At 37.7% G+C, this 18,264-nt stretch overlaps 1 protein-coding gene across 10 annotated transcripts in view; it reads right to left on the reverse strand.

Moving 5' to 3' along the window:
- Window positions 1–18,264, reverse strand: part of CCDC102B (coiled-coil domain containing 102B) — a 324,997-nt gene that overhangs the window by 211,470 nt on the left and 95,263 nt on the right. For all 10 annotated transcript variants that reach the window (XM_081562701.1, XM_081562700.1, XM_081562698.1 and 7 more), the window contains one exon: window positions 13,750–13,858. In XM_081562701.1, the coding sequence (XP_081418827.1) occupies window positions 13,750–13,858 (109 nt within the window). The remainder of the gene's footprint in view (window positions 1–13,749; window positions 13,859–18,264) is intronic.

An 18,264-nucleotide genomic window follows, 5' to 3' on the forward strand; every position in this document is an offset into this window, starting at 1 on the left:
CAATGGCACCCCACTCCAGTACTCTTGCCTGGAAAATCCCATGGATGGAGGAGCCTGGTGGGCTGCAGTCCATGGGGTCGCTGAGAGTCGGACATGACTGAGCGACTTCACTTTCACTTTTCCCTTTCATGCACTGGAGAAGGAAATGGCAACCCACTCCAGTATTCTTGCCTGGAGAATCCTAGGGACGGCAGAGCCTGGTGGGCTGCCGGCTATGGGGTCGCACAGAGTCGGACACGACTGAAGTGACTTAGCAGCAAGTAATGTTAAATTCTTAGGTTTGAAAATGATATTGCTGTGTTTAACAAAAAAAGAGGCCTTATTTTTTGAGATATAAATGAAAATGCTTCCAGATGGAATAATACAATTAGGAATGGGGATGAAGATCATAAAGGTAAAAAAAGTCTGACCATGAGACAATAATTATTATATATAGTGTATGGGGTTCACTGGGGTTCTTTATAGTATTTTCTGCTTTTGTATATAGAATGTGAAACTACAAAACATTAAAGTTTTTAGGGAGGCAAAAGCATGTTTTAGATTTTTAATTGTAGAAAACAGGATTTTTAAGGATTAGCATTGTTTAATTCTTAATTAAATATTGCCTGAAGCTGCACATAATTACCATAGTGTAAGACTAGGAAAAATCAAATACTCATGTTTGAATAAATTTTATTAGGGTTAAACTGTGATTTAACTTCACCAAGTAAGAAATTAGTACCAACTTTGGTAATAATGAAAGAATATATTATTTTTCTGCAAAGTTTTAGAAATTGAAATGTTTTTCTTTGTTTTCCTGTTTAGTCTCAGTCTCTTGATGACCTATACAGCTTGATGACCTATGTATCTGACCCTGGCAGCTCAGCTAGTAAAGAATTCGCCTGCAATTCAGGAGACCCCAGTTTAATTCCTGGATGGAGAAGATTCCCTGGAGAAGGGATAGGCTACCCACTCCAGTAATCTTGGGCTTCCCTAGTGGCTCAGACGGTAAATAATCCACCTGCAATGCGGGAGATCTGGGTTCAATCCCTGAGTCAGGAAGATCCCCTGGAAGAGGGCATGGCAACCCACTCCAGTATTCTTGCCTGGAGAACCCCCATGGACAGAGGAACCTGGCAGGCTACAGTCCATGGGGTCCCAAAGAGTTGGACACGATTGAGCAACTAAGTATATGCACCCAAACATCTGTCAAAATCAAAGCTTTCATTTAGAAAAATAATATAATTTTAAAATGTTAATCTCTTGCTTCAGACATGCATAAAACAGCTAAATGTTACTATATTTTCTTATGGGAAACAGATGGAGTAGGAAATGGCAACCCACTTCAGTATTCTTGCCTGGAGAATCCCATGGCCAGAGGAGCCTGGCAGATTATGGTCCATGGGATCATAAAGAGTTGGACACGAAAAAAAAAAAAAAAAAGAGTTGGACACAACTGAGCAACTAAGCATGCATGGGAAACAGAAAATTATGCCTCCTAATTTTTTTTCTAAATGAGGTTTCCATTAAAAAAATCAGCATGTTTATGTTCTTTATTGAGTTGTCATAGGAATAATTGGTAGGAAGGCAGATTATAGAAACTCAATTTAAAAATCTACATAAGTTGAAAGAAGCCATTTAAGGTTGCATTTCTATGAGATGTCCAGCATGGGTAAATCTACAATACTACATTAGATCAGTGATTACCTAAAGCTGTGGGGATTTTAGGGAACTAAGAAGTGACTGCTGAAAGATCTGCTTCCTTGGTGGCATAGATGGTAAAGAATCCGGCTGCCAACACGGGAGATGTGGATTCGATCCCTGGGTTGGGAAGATCCCCTGGAGGAGGAAATGGCAACCTACTCCAGTATTCTTGCCTGGAGAATCCCATGGGCAGAGGAGCCTTATGGGCAATAGTCCATGGGGTCACAAAGGGTCAGACAACACTGAGCATGCATGCACGTTAAAGGATCTAGGGTTTCTTTCTAAACTGATGATGATTATGGTGACAGTTGCACAAGTCTGTGAATATATTAAAAACCATTGTATTATGCTCTTTATAATGAATTGCATGGTATGTGAATTATATCTGTTGTTGTTGTTGCTTAGTTGTTAAGTCACATATGACTCCCAGTGGGCTTCAACCTGCCAGGCTCCTCTGTCCATGGGATTCACCAGACAAGAATACTGGAGTGTGATGCCATTTCCTTCTCCAGAGGATCTTCCCAACCCAGGTATTGAACCCACATCTCCTGCATTGGCAGCTGGATTCTTCACCACTGAGCCACCTGGTAAGCCTGAATTATATATAAATAAACCTATTAAAATATGTAAAAAGGAAAGATTAATTTAATCAAAAGAATTACAGCAATTAAATCGTCTAAGTCACAAAGAGCATATGTTAGAAGCATTCTTAATCAAACAATCTGAAACACAATACAAGTTTTCACCTCTTTATTTGTCTCCTTGGCATCCCTATTTTAGGAAGAATCAAGAAGCCTCCTCATCCACTTCTCTTTGTAGATAATTTATCATTGTGAATGTGATTCAAAATCAATTCAAAGATTTCATACTGAAACTCTGTCAATATTAATATGGCACTTGAACTTTTGCAAGTGATGCTGTTTGTAACGTAATTACGCTACTCTTGGAAACATTCCATTTTACATGATTTTTCACTAATTTGGTGACTTGAAACTTGTTAATATGTTCTTCATTCCCCCTAACATATGGCATTTCAAAATCATTGGAGATTTGAACCTGATCTGTATAAGTCTTTCTCATGATGAAAGAGCTGACAAAATCAGTTTTCTTCTTTGGGACTTTGTGGCTTTTGTATAAACAATGCATTATCTAGAATCAGCGAAACCCATCTATATAGTGAAAAAAACGTCAGAACAATGGAAAATAGGCCAGAAGTAAGATGTCATAAACTATATAAAATATTTATTTCTTCTTATTATTGATGTGACTAACTAGGAGTACATGTAGCTCTTTCAATGCCAGTTATATTAATACAACTGGAAAAGAGAAAAAAAAAAAAACACTGAGCAGAAAGGAACTAGGACTTGCAGAGAGAAGATACGGTCAGGTTAGAGCTTTTTTGGTAAAGTTGATGTATTAAGGTTCTTTAGAGAAACAGACCAAGATTTGTGTGTGTGTGTGTGTGCGCACGCACACGTTTAGTCACTCAGTCGTGTCCGACTCTTTTCAACCCCATGGACTATAGCCTGCCAGGCTCTTCTGTCTATGGGGATTCTCCAGGCAAGAATACTGGAGTGGGTTGCTGTTTCCTTCTCCAGGGGATCTTTGTGACCCAGGGATTGAACCCAGGTCTCTTGCATTGCAGGCGGATTCTTTGCCATCTGAGCCACCAGGGAAGTGCAAGAATACTGGAGTGGGTAGCCTATCCCTTCTCCAGGGGAACTGCCCAACCCATGGATCGAACCAGGGTCTCCTGCACTGCAAGCAGATTCTTTACAAGCTACCCTGGGAAGCCTATATATATATATATATATATATGTCCATATAGTCAAAGCTATGATTTTTCTGGTAGTCATGTACAGATATGAGAGTTGGACCATAAAGAAGGCTGAGCACTGAAGAATTGATGCTTTCAAACTGTGGTGCTGGAGAAGACTCTTGAGAGTCCCTTGAACAGCAAGGAGGTCAAACCAGTCAATCCTAAAGGAAATCAACCCTGAACATTCTTTGGAAGAACTGATGCTGAAGCTGAAGCTCCCATCCTTTGGCCACCTGATGCAAAGATCCAACTCATTGGGACAGACTCTGATGCTGGGAAGGATTGAGGGCAGGAGGAGAAATAAGCAACAGATGATGAGATGGTTGGATGGCATCAATGACTCAATGAACATGAGTTTGAGCAAACTCTGGGAGATAGTGAAGGACAGGGAAGACAGACGTGCTACAGCCTTCAGGGGTCTCAAAGAGTCGGACATTACTGAGCAAATGAACTGAACTGATACATACATAGAATTTCATTTATTTTTATTTTCCATAAAAATGTTTATCATATGGAATTGGCTCACTTGATTTTGGAGGCTGACAATTCTCAATATGTACAGTCAGCAAGCTGGAGACCAAGGAGACCCAGTGGTAAAAGCTCCAGTCCAAGTTAAAAGACCTGAGAACCAGGAAGGGTCATGGTGGAGCTCCAATCAGAGTCCAACAGGCTCGAGATCCTGCATGAAAACTGGTTTCCATTTTAGTCCAAAACTAGAGAAGAACTCGGAGAGGGCAGTGGCACCCCACTCCAGTACTCTTGCCTGGAAAATCCCATGGACGGAGGAGCCTGATAGGCTATAGTCCATGGGGTCGCTAGGAGTCGGACACGACTGAGCGACTTCACTTTCACTTTTCCCTTTCATGCATTGGAGAAGGAAATGGCACCCACTCCAGTATTCCTGCCTGGAGAATCCCAGGGACGGCGGAGCCTGGTGGGCTGCCGTCTATGGGGTCACACAGAGTCGGACACGACTGAAGCGACTTAGCAGCAGAGAAGAACTGGTATTCTAGGTCAAAGACAAAGACCAAAGGAATTCCCTCTTACTTGCATGTAGGTCGGACTTTTTGTTCATTTAGGCCCTAAACTTATGAGATGAGGACCATTCACATCAGGAAGGGCCATGTGCTTTACTGAGTCTACTCATTCAAATGCTACTTTCATCTCGAAACACCCTCATGGACACACTCAGAACACCATTTGACCAGACAGATGGGCACGTGGTGGTGGCCAAGCCAAATTGAGCTTTAATGTAAAATGATCACAACAGGTTTTGGGATTTTCACGCTTCCCACCCTCCTCTCCAGGTCATGTTTTAGAGCAGCAGATACCAATTTAAGGTGCACACCAGGATAATGAGCTTCTAAAAACACAGATATATAATCAGCTCTAACCAATTAAATCAAAGCCCTTCAAGAGATACCTGGACATATATATTTTTAAAAAGTATTTTCAGTTGAATCTAACGCATTTTGCTAACTTGGTACAACTGAAGAAAAAGATTATTTACTATTCTTTTTATAATATCCAGATTATTCATGTGAGAACCCTCATGAGATTTCATCAGCACCTCCTTTTGTGTATACTAGATGATGTTAACGTGAATGTAGAATTATATATTCCACTGGCTTTGATCGTAACCTCAGAACTATATTACAAAAGAAAATTGCCTCAAGTGACAATTACACGTTCTAAAGTGCATTTCAAAGAATACTCTTTGTTCTAGTGTGTCATCTGTGCCTTTTCAGTTCTCCCATATGATCTCTGTAAAAATACCAGCTAAAGGAGCCTTCTGTCTTTATGATTTCTCCACTCTCTTTAAAACTACTGGTACTAATTAGGATGCACCAGAGCCCAGAAGAGGAGTGCATGATGCTCTGAGTCTCCACCACGTCCAGAGCCCTTTCTCATCTGAGCAGCTACACTCAGTTCCTCCCACATAACTTGCCAGACTTGGAGCTGCTATCCTGGACACAACCCTGAGGATGCTCATTCAGATGCTGCTGTCTAGAAGGTGATCAGTGACCTAGAAAATAATCTAAGACAGGAACCCATTTCAGCAGGGGGTTATAATTAGGGGACACAGCAGGGGAAGGAGAGGGGGTACCAACTGAGAGAATACCATTGAAATATATACATTATCACGTGTAAAATAGATAGCTTCCCAGGTGGCACTAGTGGTAAAGAACATGCATGCCAATGCAATAGATGTAACAGACTCAGATTCAGTTCTTGGTTGGGAAGATACCATGGAGGAGGGCATGGCAACCCATTCCAGTATTCTTGCCTGGACAATCCCCATGGACAGAGGAGCCTGGAAGGCTACAGTCCACGGGGTTGCAGAGAGTTGGACATGACTGAAGCAATCTTGGCTAGTGGGAAATTGTTGTACGACACAGGAAGCTCAGCCCCACACTCTGTAATGATCTTGAGGGGTGAGATGAGGGGAGTGGGGTGGGAGGGATGATCCAGAGAGAGAGGATATATGTATACTTATGGCTGATTCACGTGTGTTGTACGGCAGAAATCAACACAACACTGTAATTATTCTCCAATTAAAAACAAATTTTTGAAAAATGAAAAGGGATTGTGGAGGTGGTGGTTTAGTTGCTAAGTCATATCCAACTCTTGTGGCCGCATGGACTGTAGCCTACCAGGCTCCTCTGTCCATGGGATTTTCCAGGCAAGAATAATGGAGTGGGTTGCCATTCCTACTCCTGGGGATTTTCCCAATGCAAGGATCAAACATGGGTCTCCTGCACCACAGACAGATTTATCAGTACAGTCCATGGAATTCTCCAGGCCAGAATACTGAAGTGGGTAAGCTGTTCCCTTCTCCAGGGGATAGTCCCAATCCAGGAATCAAACTGGGGTCTCCTGCATTGCAGGTGGATTCTTTACCAGCTAAGCTATCAGGGAAAAGGGATTGAAAACCACATAAAACTGTGGACACCGAAGTTCATACCAGCCTTATCCATAATTGCTAAAACTTGGAAGCAACCAAGATATCCCTCAGCAGGTGATTGATAAACTTTGGTACATCATTTCCATGGAATATTATTTAGCACTAAAAAGAAAGAAGCTATTAATCCATGAGAAGGCATGGAGGAAAGTATATCATTAAATGAAAGAAGTCAATCTAAAAAGGTTCCATACTGTGTGATTCCAACTCTTAAGACATTCTGAAAAGGCAAATCTCTGGAGACAATAAAATATCAGTGGTTACCAGGTGTTGGAAGGGTGGGGCAAGGGAGGATGAGTGCACGGAGCAGAGGGTTTTTAAGACGGTAAAAACACTACATTTGATAGCATTATGGTGGATATATATCTGGACACATTTGTCACAACCCATAGAATGTATCCTAAGGTACATTCACACTGGGTAAATGGTAGACTCTGGGTGATTATGTGTCAATGTACTTTCATCCTTGGTAAAACGTGTATCATTCTGTTGCATGATATTGACCATTGGAAAGGCTTGTATGGGTAGGGACAGGAGGTATATGGGAAATTTCCACTATGAAGAACAGTTCAGGAGTTCCTTCAAAAATTAAAAATACAAGTACCATGTGATCCAGCAATCCCACTTCTGGGTATATAACCAAGATAATTGAAATCAGGGTCTCTGAGAGATATCTGCATGCACACATGTGGATGCATGCGTGCGTACTGCCGCTTCAACAGTGTCTGACTATTTGCGGCCCTAGGGACTGTAGCCCACCAGGTTCCTCTGTCCAAGAACACTGGAGTGGGTCGCCCTGCCTTCCTCCAGGGTATCTACCTGACCCAGGGATCGAACCCACAGCTCCTGGATTGCAGGCGGATTCTCTACTGCTGAGCCACCAGGGAAGGCCATCCTCATGTTTACCGCACCATGATTCACAACAGCCAAGACAAAAAAACAAGCCAAATGTCCATGGACAGTGAATGAATAAAGACAATGAGGTATACACATACAGTGGAATCTCATTCTGCCTTAAAGGTAAGGAAATTCTGCCATTTGCAACAAGATGAACCTAGAGGAAATTATGCTAAGTGAAACAAGTCAATAACAGAAAGACAACTACGGCATGGTGCTCATATGAGGTATATCTAAAACAGCCTGATTTACAGAAATATAGAATAGAATGGTTACCAGGGCCTAAGAGCTGGGCAGGGCAAAATGAGGAACTGTGTTGAACTGAACAGAAAGTTTCTGTTGAGCAAGATGAATAAGTTTGAGAGATCTGCAGTACAACATAGTACATGTAGTTAACAATACAGTATTGCGGTTGTTGTTGTTTAGTTGCTAAGTCATGCCCAACTACTTTGGACTGTGGCCCGCCAGGCTTCTCTGTCCATGGGATTTCCCAGGCAAGAATACTGGAGTGGGTTGCCATTTCCTTCTCCAGGGGATCTTTGTGACCCAGGGATTGAACCCAGATCTCCCACTTGGCAGGTGGATTCTTTACCACTCAGTCACCTGGGAAGCCCAACAATATGGTATTGCGCCCTTTAAAATGTTCAGGTTTAAATCTGAACAAACCTTTAGGCCAACGCAACATGTTAAAAGGATAGATCTCATGTGAAGTGTTCTTACAACAAAGCAAGCACACACACATAAGAACACAAGAAAAATGCTGGGGGTGATGGACAAGTTTAGTGCCATGTTGTCATGACGGTAACATGAATGTGTGTCCAAACTCACCAAAATGTATACATTGTGTGCAGTTTTTTGCATATCAATTATACCTCCATAAAGCTAAACAAAATCATTAGAAATACTTGGAACTCCCCCCACCAAAAAACATGCCACCTTCTACCCCCAAATATCATGAATTCCTAACTCCAGTCCTTGTCTTTAAAGTGTGTATTTTAAAAAAAAGAGAGATGTTTATAGAGTTATGAAATGATAATGTAGATGAAAATAATGGACACAAATTTTTCAGATTTTTTTATATCACAATTTTTTAAATGGTGTACTTCGCGTTCCTGTTTTATAGCTGCTTCTTTCACACAAGTGTATACAATCAATACCTTTGGTGTCACTATATACCTAGCAGAGCTGACATGAGCAGAATGCCTTGATCCAATCTCCTTTTCAACATGAAAACTGCCTTGCAGGTAAAAAAAAAAAAAAAAAAAAAGCTCATGCTATTTACTAAAAGCAGGCTCCTTATCTCCAGAATGGTCTTAACTGAGTATCTCTGTATAGGGATTTCTTCTGGGAAAAGATAAAACCAGAATTTTTGGATTTATGAGGCATGCATCTCTGGAAAGTGTCCTGTCAGCTGGAATAGAGAATAAATATGTTCACAGACAGACTATTCCCCCCTATGTGGGGCCATGGCCACTGTGTAACTCCCTTAGAGACCTTATCTTTTATCTTTTCAACCTAGTTTAATCATTATTCTCAAAGTATTCATTTGTGTCGATTAATTAAATATCAGCTGACTTCTTTGCAGTATATTTAAAATTTTAAAATAGTATTGGTTAACTTAACCAGATGCTAAAACATCTGATTTAAACCTATCATTTTTCTTTACTATTTTATGTTTCTATTAGTACAAGTAAAGTAGGTTCTGAGTAGCCTAATTTTCTTTCATAATACTTATAATAGCCTCAGAGTTAAGTCAGTCATCTCAGTGTTCTGAGGGTTACCTTGACAATGTCTATAAATTATCCACTAGTAGTTCAATTAATTCTGACTTACGTAATTTAGTGCTTACATTATTCTTAACTACATTTGTTTAAAAGGTCTTGAAGGCACTTGTATGAGCAAAGTGGTGTCCCATAGGCTTCATTGTTCTTATACATTTAGAGAATTCTAATATGGTATTTTATCAGTCTCACTCTTTCTCCTGATTAGCTAATTTACGTTTTGCAAAGAACAAGTGGAACAGATTTTCATGATGCATGGGACGATAGATGTGAAGGTTCACTTCAGTGCCCTGGAAAATCTAAAATCTTCAGCAATGTAGGGCAGTAGCCTCTTGGGTAATAAACAAACTAGGCTAGAATTTCACCTCCTCTCCCCAGATGTTGCAGTGTTCAAGAATCTGCCCGCCAGCGCAGCAGGCAGGAGAGACTGGAGTTCTATCCCTGAGTCGGGAAGACTCCCTGGAGAAGGAAATGGCAACCCATTCCAGTATACTTGCCTGGAAAATTCCGTGGACAGAGGAGCCTGGAGGGCTACAGTCCATGAGATCACAAAGAGTCGGACACGACTGAGCGACTAACCCTACAAGTATTTAAACAAATATTTATAAAAGAACACTGTAAACGATAAACTACTAGGAACGTTGCTATTATCACAAGAAGATAGAAGATTTCTAAATAAAGTCCCTAAAAAGACATCAGGTAAAAGAACAAAATTTTCAAAGAAAGATTAAAAAGTTACAATTTCATATTTTAGCTTAAGGCCAATTTTAAAATACTAGCAGTTTTCTCTACATATGATAAAAAAAAAAACAAATTTCAATTATGTAAAGAATCAGTCACTTATTGTTAAAGCAAAGTATCATACTTATTTGTAATTGATAATACTTATCTGAATATTTGATTCTCTATGAGTTCCATAAAAATGGTCATTACAACACTCTTGGAATTCATAATCTAATTTCAAATCAATATTCACAGACTCACAGAGGGAGAGCTGACTGAGTATTAAATAAAGCATGGGAACAGCATTTTGAATATAGCCATCTCTACTGCTGCTCATTGTATAAGTTGCATTTTAAACACCTATTAGATTTTACAATTAAATTCTCGTATTTACTCTTCTCTAAATGTCAGTGATTTAAGAATGATTTCCCTCTAAAGCACACCACACTTTCAAATACATTTTTAAAAAACTTTATCTATTAAGCACATCTGTTTCCAACTCTAAAACCTGCTAATCTCTCCATTAGCAGTTTTTAGCCAGCCATGTATTTGTTGTAAGTTTCAGGCATTTAAAAAGAATTATGCAATATTCAAAAACTTTTATAGATAAAAAGCTACAGTGAAAGGAAGGGTCAATTATCAGAATTGTTGAGAAGTGGAGTAAGAAAGGAGAATTCACATGAAGTTCCAGAGGATGTATCATGCTAACTTTATCTGAATGTCAACCAACTTATTTGAATTTTAAATATTTCACACTTATAACTACTGTACAATGACCTTTCTAAATGTACCATAAGATTCCTGTCTCTTACAATCTATTATAAAACAATTAAACAAAGAATATATAAAAATTACATGTGACTAAATATTTTTATTGTCTAAATTTTTTTAAACATTCTATAATGTCTTATAAAAGTAAATTATATGTGTATACCACATGACTTCCAAAGTCTCTGAGTATCACAAATTCCCTTTTAGGAAGCGGAAAGAAATATTAAAAAAAATAAAATCCCATGTAGGGATTTCTCTGGTGGCCCAGTGGTTAAGACCGCTCCCAAAGCAGGAGGCCTAGGCTCCATCCCTGATCAGGGAACCAGCTCCCACATGTCACAACTAAGGCCTGCCACAGCCAAATAAATAAATAAACACATTGTAGAAAAATAATTCCGTAAATAATTTAAACAATATTTTTTAAATCTCTGTTAACTTTTCATCCTCTGCAATAAAAACTCTTTTTTTCATTCATTGCCACTTTTCTTTATTTTTCAGATTTTTAGTTCATTTACCTGAAAGATGCATTCAAAAGTTCAAACATTTAAACAAATTTTCCTCAACAATTTTGAAACTTCCTCTATTCCAGACATTCTACCATTTTATCTAGTAAAAGGATCACATATGTTTTAATATACATTTCTGCATGGGCATCAAAATATAGACCCTATTTACACTGTGAAATGCTACGTTGGTTTTATTTTTTCTCATCTATAAAGCTGTGTTAAGCAATTTAAAGTAGACATTTTCCAATTTGATACCCTCAAATATCATCTTTGAATAGAAATCATTAAATGTTTTAAAATATAATTATCATTTTGTAAACCAACTGAAAACCATGAGCTTTTTCAAAAACAGTTGCTTTGGAAAAGCTAAACTGATGTTATCAAGTCTACACTGCCCACTAGTGGCAGGAGTCTGTAACTGCATGGTCTCAATTAAAGATGCATTCTATGTCAAGGATTAATTTTCTCAATCAGATTTAGAACTCATTCTAAGGCAAATACACAAACATCTTAAGCATAACATGGTTTCTGCATTATGAGATATTTTTCCTATAGAACATTAATTTATTGTCAGTGTTCACATCCAGAGACATCATGTTCTCATACGTACCCGTGAATATAAATATGGTGAATCCATCATAAATGTGTGTTTGTATACACGCATACATAACATACACACCCACGGTTTAAGATGGAAACAAAACCCCCTGACAGTATAACATGAATTGATAAGGCAGAAATAAACTTTATCTAGCCTAACTTTTAAAAATTTACATCTCATTGAGAAATGTTCCCAAACTGTCTGTGGTTCTCACAGTTCGAAATTATCTTTATTTTAAAAAATGATGTTTAGGCAGGAGATGTTGGGTTGATGCAACAGACTAGTTGTAAACCTGTGAATGATGATAACTATGCTCTACAAATGTCAGGATGCCTGCAAATGACCCATAATAAGGAAGGCTTGCGGGGGCAACAAAGGTTCGTGCATATTCCCTCACTGTGTTTCTGCAGACTTGAGTCGATGACTCTACACTTTATCACTTGCTGAAAACAAACCTGCAGCAACATTCATATGGAATTTCATAAACAGAAACTATTGCTTCCGATACAACTGGTGGAGGAGTGTTTTAGATTAAGGCATGGTTACATAATATTTTGATACACAGCTTCTTTAGACAGCTGTCAGCACACCAACAGATCGTATGTGTATTTGTTGCTGTTCAGTCGCTCAGTCGCTTCCGACTCTTTGTGACCCCATGGACTGCAGCACACCAGGCTTCCTCGTCCTTCACTATCTCCTGGAGCTTGCTCAAACTCATGTCCATTGAGTTGACGATGCCACCCAATCATCTCATCCTCTGTCGTCCCCTTCTCCTTCTGCCTTCAATCCTTCCCAGCACCAGGGAGGGTCTTTTCCAATGAGTCAGCTCTTTGCATCAGGTGGCCAAAGTATTGGAGCTTCAGCTTCAGCATCAGTCTTTCCAATGCGCAGTCAGGGTTGATTTCCTTTAGGATGGACTGATTTGGTCTCCTTGCAGTCCAAGGGACTCTCAAGAGTCTTCTGCACCATATATGTGTATGTATGTATATAGCATACATATGAACTAAAGTGTAATTCATTTGAGAGCATTTAGCGTGTCAGTCGGAGAAGGCGATGGCACCCCACTCCAGTACTCTTGCCTGGAAAATCCCATGGACAGAGGAGCCTGGTGGGCTGCAGTCCATGGGGTCGTGAAGAGTCAGACACGACTGAGTGACTTCACTTTCCCTTTTCCCTTTCATGCATTGGAGAAGGAAATGGCAACCCACTCCAGTGTTCTTGCCTGGAGAATCTCAGGGATGGGGGAGCCTGGCGGGCTGCCATCTCTGGGGTCGCACAGAGTCGGACACAACTGAAGCGACTTAGCAGCAGCAGCAGCAACAGCGTGTCAGTACTTTTGCTCAATATTTTGCTTCACTTTGCTCTGCTTATTATTCTATCTCACACACTTGCCTAGCACAGTGTCTTAGTACACAGAATACACACAATATTATTTAAATAATGAATATTAATAAATCATGGAAAGCATTCATGACAGCATTGTATTGATGAAAGCACAAAGGAATTTTATAAAGGCTAATGGCTAATTCTGAATAACTATAATTCCAATATGGAAAGAATTTAAATACATTTAAGATAAATGAATATTTTCAGACAGCTTTATAAAAAAGATAAAGCTGTTTATTATAGATGCTCTGATAAGACAGAATCTTCAGCTGTCTGTCTCCTCATATGTGCCAGAACTGGATAGTTAATTGTGCCATGTGGTTGATCATTAAAAATGTGTGTTATTTTAAAAATATTATTTAAAATAAAATAAAAATGAATACATTCATTTTTAATGTATTCATTAAAAATGTTGAACAAGATTTCTTATGGCGCAAGTTTGATTCCACTATTGATTCCACTGATTCCACTATTGACACAGGAGTTAAAATCTCTCTCTTATAGAGGCAATTCAATCTGTTAACCTCCTTTTCTCTGTCTACTCAGTCTTCTGCCCACCAGATTACACATGGAACAGAGAAAATACTTCCATGCTCCCTCTACATTGTACACCTCCCTACCTGTTTCAGACTTTTTGCCTTTGATTCTTTCAGCTCTTCATACTTCCATTTCCACACAGACAAAGCCGACTCCAGTCGTTCTATCTCTTTTTCCAAAGATAAGCGCATTCTAAATAGAGAACCAAAAGCAAAATAGTCTTACAATTTAAAAACAGTTTTAGGAATGCATTCAATGTTAGATTTTCTATTTTCCTAATTTTTGATATTTGCATACGATCATTGTCATGACAGAAAACTTTCTTTTAGCTTATTAAAGATTGCAAATATTGGATAAAAGTCAGTTTAATTTGTTTTTCTGCCAATTGGCTTTACAGTGGTTTGAATATGTTTAATTTGGCTTTGCCAGTATCAAATAATTGACTTTCTGCCTACTTTCTCCTGCATTGTTCATTCATTTCTTTCAACGCTTCTTATTCATATTGTTTCCTTACATAGGAGGTATATATGTTTCTAAGTTTAACATGGTTTTAATCCAACTTCATATTGTGACTGTGTACGAAGAATTTTTTGATATGACAGAGAATACTAAGGAGCCCACCTAACGATTTAAGCAATCAATCATTTATTGGAGATACAAAAACACTTTTTAAATATCTGCAATTCTGTTTCAATAAAGCAATGTCCCTGGGATTTTTAGTTAAAATAACTGAAATTAATTTCTCTATTTGTAGAATAAGTGACAAAACTTGAATTAAAATCTGGTCCTTTAGTATCTCATCACTGATTATTTTTCCCACGCCCACATGTCTGTTCGAGTGAATCACTGAAAATAATTGTTTATTTCCGGTTGTAATTAACAAAGGTCAACCTTTGCAAACCCAGTCCTCGTCCATGTAGTAGATTGTATGGGGTGCGTGGTAAATCGCTTCAGTCGTGTCCGACTCTTTGAGACCCTATAGACTGTAGCCCACTGGGCTCCCCTGTCCATGGGATTCTCCAGGCAAGAATACTGGAGTGGGTTGCCGTGCCCTCCTCCAGGGGATCTTCCCCACTCAGGGATCAAACCCTCATCTCTTATGTCTCCTGCATCGGCAGGCACGTTCTTTACCACTAGCGCCACTGCTGCTGCTGCTGCTAAGTCACTTCAGTCGTGTCCGACTCTGTGCGACGCCAAAGACGGCAGCCCACTAGGCTCCGCCGTCCCTGGGATTCCCCAGGCAAGAATACTGGAGTGGGTTGCCATTTCCTTCTCCAGTGCATAAAAGGGAAAAGCGAAAGTGAAGTCGGTCAGTCGTGTCCGACTCTTAGCGACCCCATGAACTGTAGCCTACCAGGCTCCTCCGTCCATGGGATTTTCCAGGCAAGAGTACTGGAGTGGGGTGCCATTGCCTTCTCCTCTAGCGCCACTAGATTACTGTTATAAATACTCATTCTCTCTCCTCTACTTCTATGGACAGAGTTGCTTTCCCCAGCCCTCAGTTCTAGGCTTTGACAATGAGATATTAGCCAAAGTGACGGACTGCAGAAATTTGAACTGAATTTGTGTGGTTAGGCTTCTTGTCTGATGCCTCAGCCATCACTGTGGAAAGAGCTTCCCCGGGAACTTCTGTCCCCCAAATAAACATAGGAAGCAGATCTGAGTCCAACCTTATCAAGAAGCCGAGCCCAGCTGGGCCAGTGGAGGTCAGCTGACCTTGCATCCACCTGAACAAAATACATTGTTGTCTCAAGCCACTGAATCATAATTATCTTTTTATGCAGCTGAAGAGAGCTGATACAGGAAATGATACTTACAGAGGGTGGCTGCAATAACAAAATGAAAAATACCTAGACTTAATTTGGGGATCAGATGGTGGATAGAGGCTGGGAAAAAAACAGTGGTAAAATTTAAGAAGCTAGAAAAATAATGATACATGTTATTTTGTGGTGAACACATGGCAAAATTGTCACTTGCAGTGTCTTGGAAATAGAAAATGTGCCTGACATTACCAACAGAATGTCATTTCCATATTTACAAGAAATATGAATCTTCTAGCTAGCAATACTATGAAAATAATTTAAGATACAACTAGGCTATAAACATATTAGTTTAATTCAGTCAGTGGGTAAGAAGCCCCCTGAGGGTGCTCCCTGATAACTCAGTGATAAAGAATCTGCCTGCCAATGCAGGAGACGCAGGTTCAATCCTTGGGTCAAGAAGATCTGCTGCAGAAGGAAATGGCAACCCACTCCAGTATTCTTACCTGGGAAATTCCATGGACAGAGGAGCCTGGTGGGCTACAGTCCTTAGGGTTGCAAAAGCAAAAGCAACTAAACAACTAAACAGTTGTTCATTATTATGTTTGCATGAATCAAGTCATAAAATAAGAGGACGTAAAAGAATTTGTTATGGCTTTACTTCACCTCAAAAGACTCAACTGTAAAAAAAAAAAAAAAACACCAGCACCATTTATAGGACTATATTTTGGAATCCCTTATTAACATAGCAAGTACATTGCAATGAATAAAGAAAAATGTTCAATATTGAAGTTGAGGTCCCACAAACACTCCAAAAATTCTGACAGATAAACAGACTTAGCCAACTGATGACACCCTAGTTGCTTACCATGCTATGATTTTTGCCTTAGTAACTCTGTCTGGGATTTCAAGAATAGCACTAAGTACAGAAACAATGAACAAGCTTCCAAATACTAATATTTTGTGCTGAATATAGAAAGAATATATAAAAGTCAATTGTACCTCAACATATATGTTTGGCATTTAGCTTTTGAAGTTTTAGATGATAAGGCATATTTAAATATTTAGAAGTATTGACTTGAGCTTGGAAATTTAAGTTGAAAATATAATAAAATTGTACTGTTTATGATTTCATTGAAATGTTTAAGAATCACTGTATTTACAATTTTAATTTATTAGAATTACATGAGTAGAATATGTTTTTGTCAGTAATTGATAATTTTTAAAAGGAAAAGGAAAACCTTAAATTAATAAAATAAGTTTATTAAGGGATATTAATCAACTTTATTTGTGTAATGAAGTGTACAGTGACAAATTTTCTCAAAATTAATTTTGAGAATTATTGTATTTATAAACAGAATATAAAAATTATACTTGAAAATTTGAGAAAAGTCTAAATTTACAAATTCAAAATTACATGTGTTGAGAAATCATTGTCAGCTTGTAACATCATTCTTTAATAAATCAGATTATAATGTTAGTAAAAGAAGCTCATATTAACATTAAAATAATTTATAATTACTGTAGAATAAATGCTGATCCTCAAAAACGTCATCAAAATTATTGGGGTAACTATTCTCTCAAGAGTTTTATAAGAAATTCAAGAAGAGCCTTTCAAATGATATGTCGAACTTTTAATGTTAGTTTGATATATAAAATATAGATATAGTCTAAAGATATAATTATATTTAGATAATATCTAGACTCAGAATATGTAATCAAAGCCAGTTCATGAAAGAAAAATAATTGAATTTTACAAAGTATATTAAAATGAATATATAACCATTTGTATTCTTTATTTAAGGTAGATTAGTCACATTTAAAATACTGCATTATTTCTCTCTTTAGATATGCATCTTAAATAAAAACACTAATATTTATTAAAAGTTATTATTATCTACCTATTATTTAGTAAAAAATATAATAAATAGAATAATAAATTATTTCTATTATTTAGTAAAAGAAAATTATACATTTTATTATGTAAAATGGTACAATTTACTCAGAAAAGTGAGAGAACGGGCAATTCATTAAAATTTATTTAATAGTAATGTGATGCTTGGATTTTTTTTTAGCATAGCTTTATTAAAAAAATCTGTGACTCTTTGTTTCTAGCATTACAACATAAGGGCAGTGAACACTTCAATTTATGCAACAAAGGGCATTCTTTAAATCCTTAATTTTCTGGCCTAATCCATTTAGTCTACATTTCAGAGATTTTTTCAAAATTGATATTTTTCAGAGATTTTTTTCAAAAAAGTGGAATTTAAACTATCATCATATTATTTGAACTACAAAAAGGCGAAAAAGTAAAAAAAACAAACCTAATTTACTTCAAAGGATATTGCATCTTTTATGCACAGATTCTTTAAAAAAACAAAATTACTAAGACAAAGCTCAGAAAAAATACAATATTTTAATATGATATAAACTTTTAAAAATCAAACTGCTAAAATATATAATATTTCATGATCTAAAAATAATATATGAATCAAAAGGGTTTTATAAACATATATGAATATATGTATTTCCATGAAATCTTTTGATATTTTGTTAATTATCCCATGATGATCTCATAATAAGTGAGCATAAATTTTAAACATCTAGATAAGAAGATTAATCAAAATATTTTTCAGAAACAAAATCCTTGAAATATTACTATCTGGCAATAGATATTAATTCATTTTTGAAACCTGTGTGAAATTGCATTGTGAAGTATCTAGTCAGTATTTTCTTAGAGACCTATAAATGTCAATTATTTTGCCAGGCAAAAATAATTAATTTGTAATAAGATCAAGATATCCATTTTCCATTAGTCTAAAAATTAGAGTTAATATT

Source organism: Giraffa tippelskirchi, chromosome 14 (genome assembly GCF_054371585.1).
Source record: "Giraffa tippelskirchi isolate mGirTip1 chromosome 14, T2T-mGirTip1v1.2.pri, whole genome shotgun sequence".
NCBI lineage: Eukaryota > Metazoa > Chordata > Mammalia > Artiodactyla > Giraffidae > Giraffa > Giraffa tippelskirchi.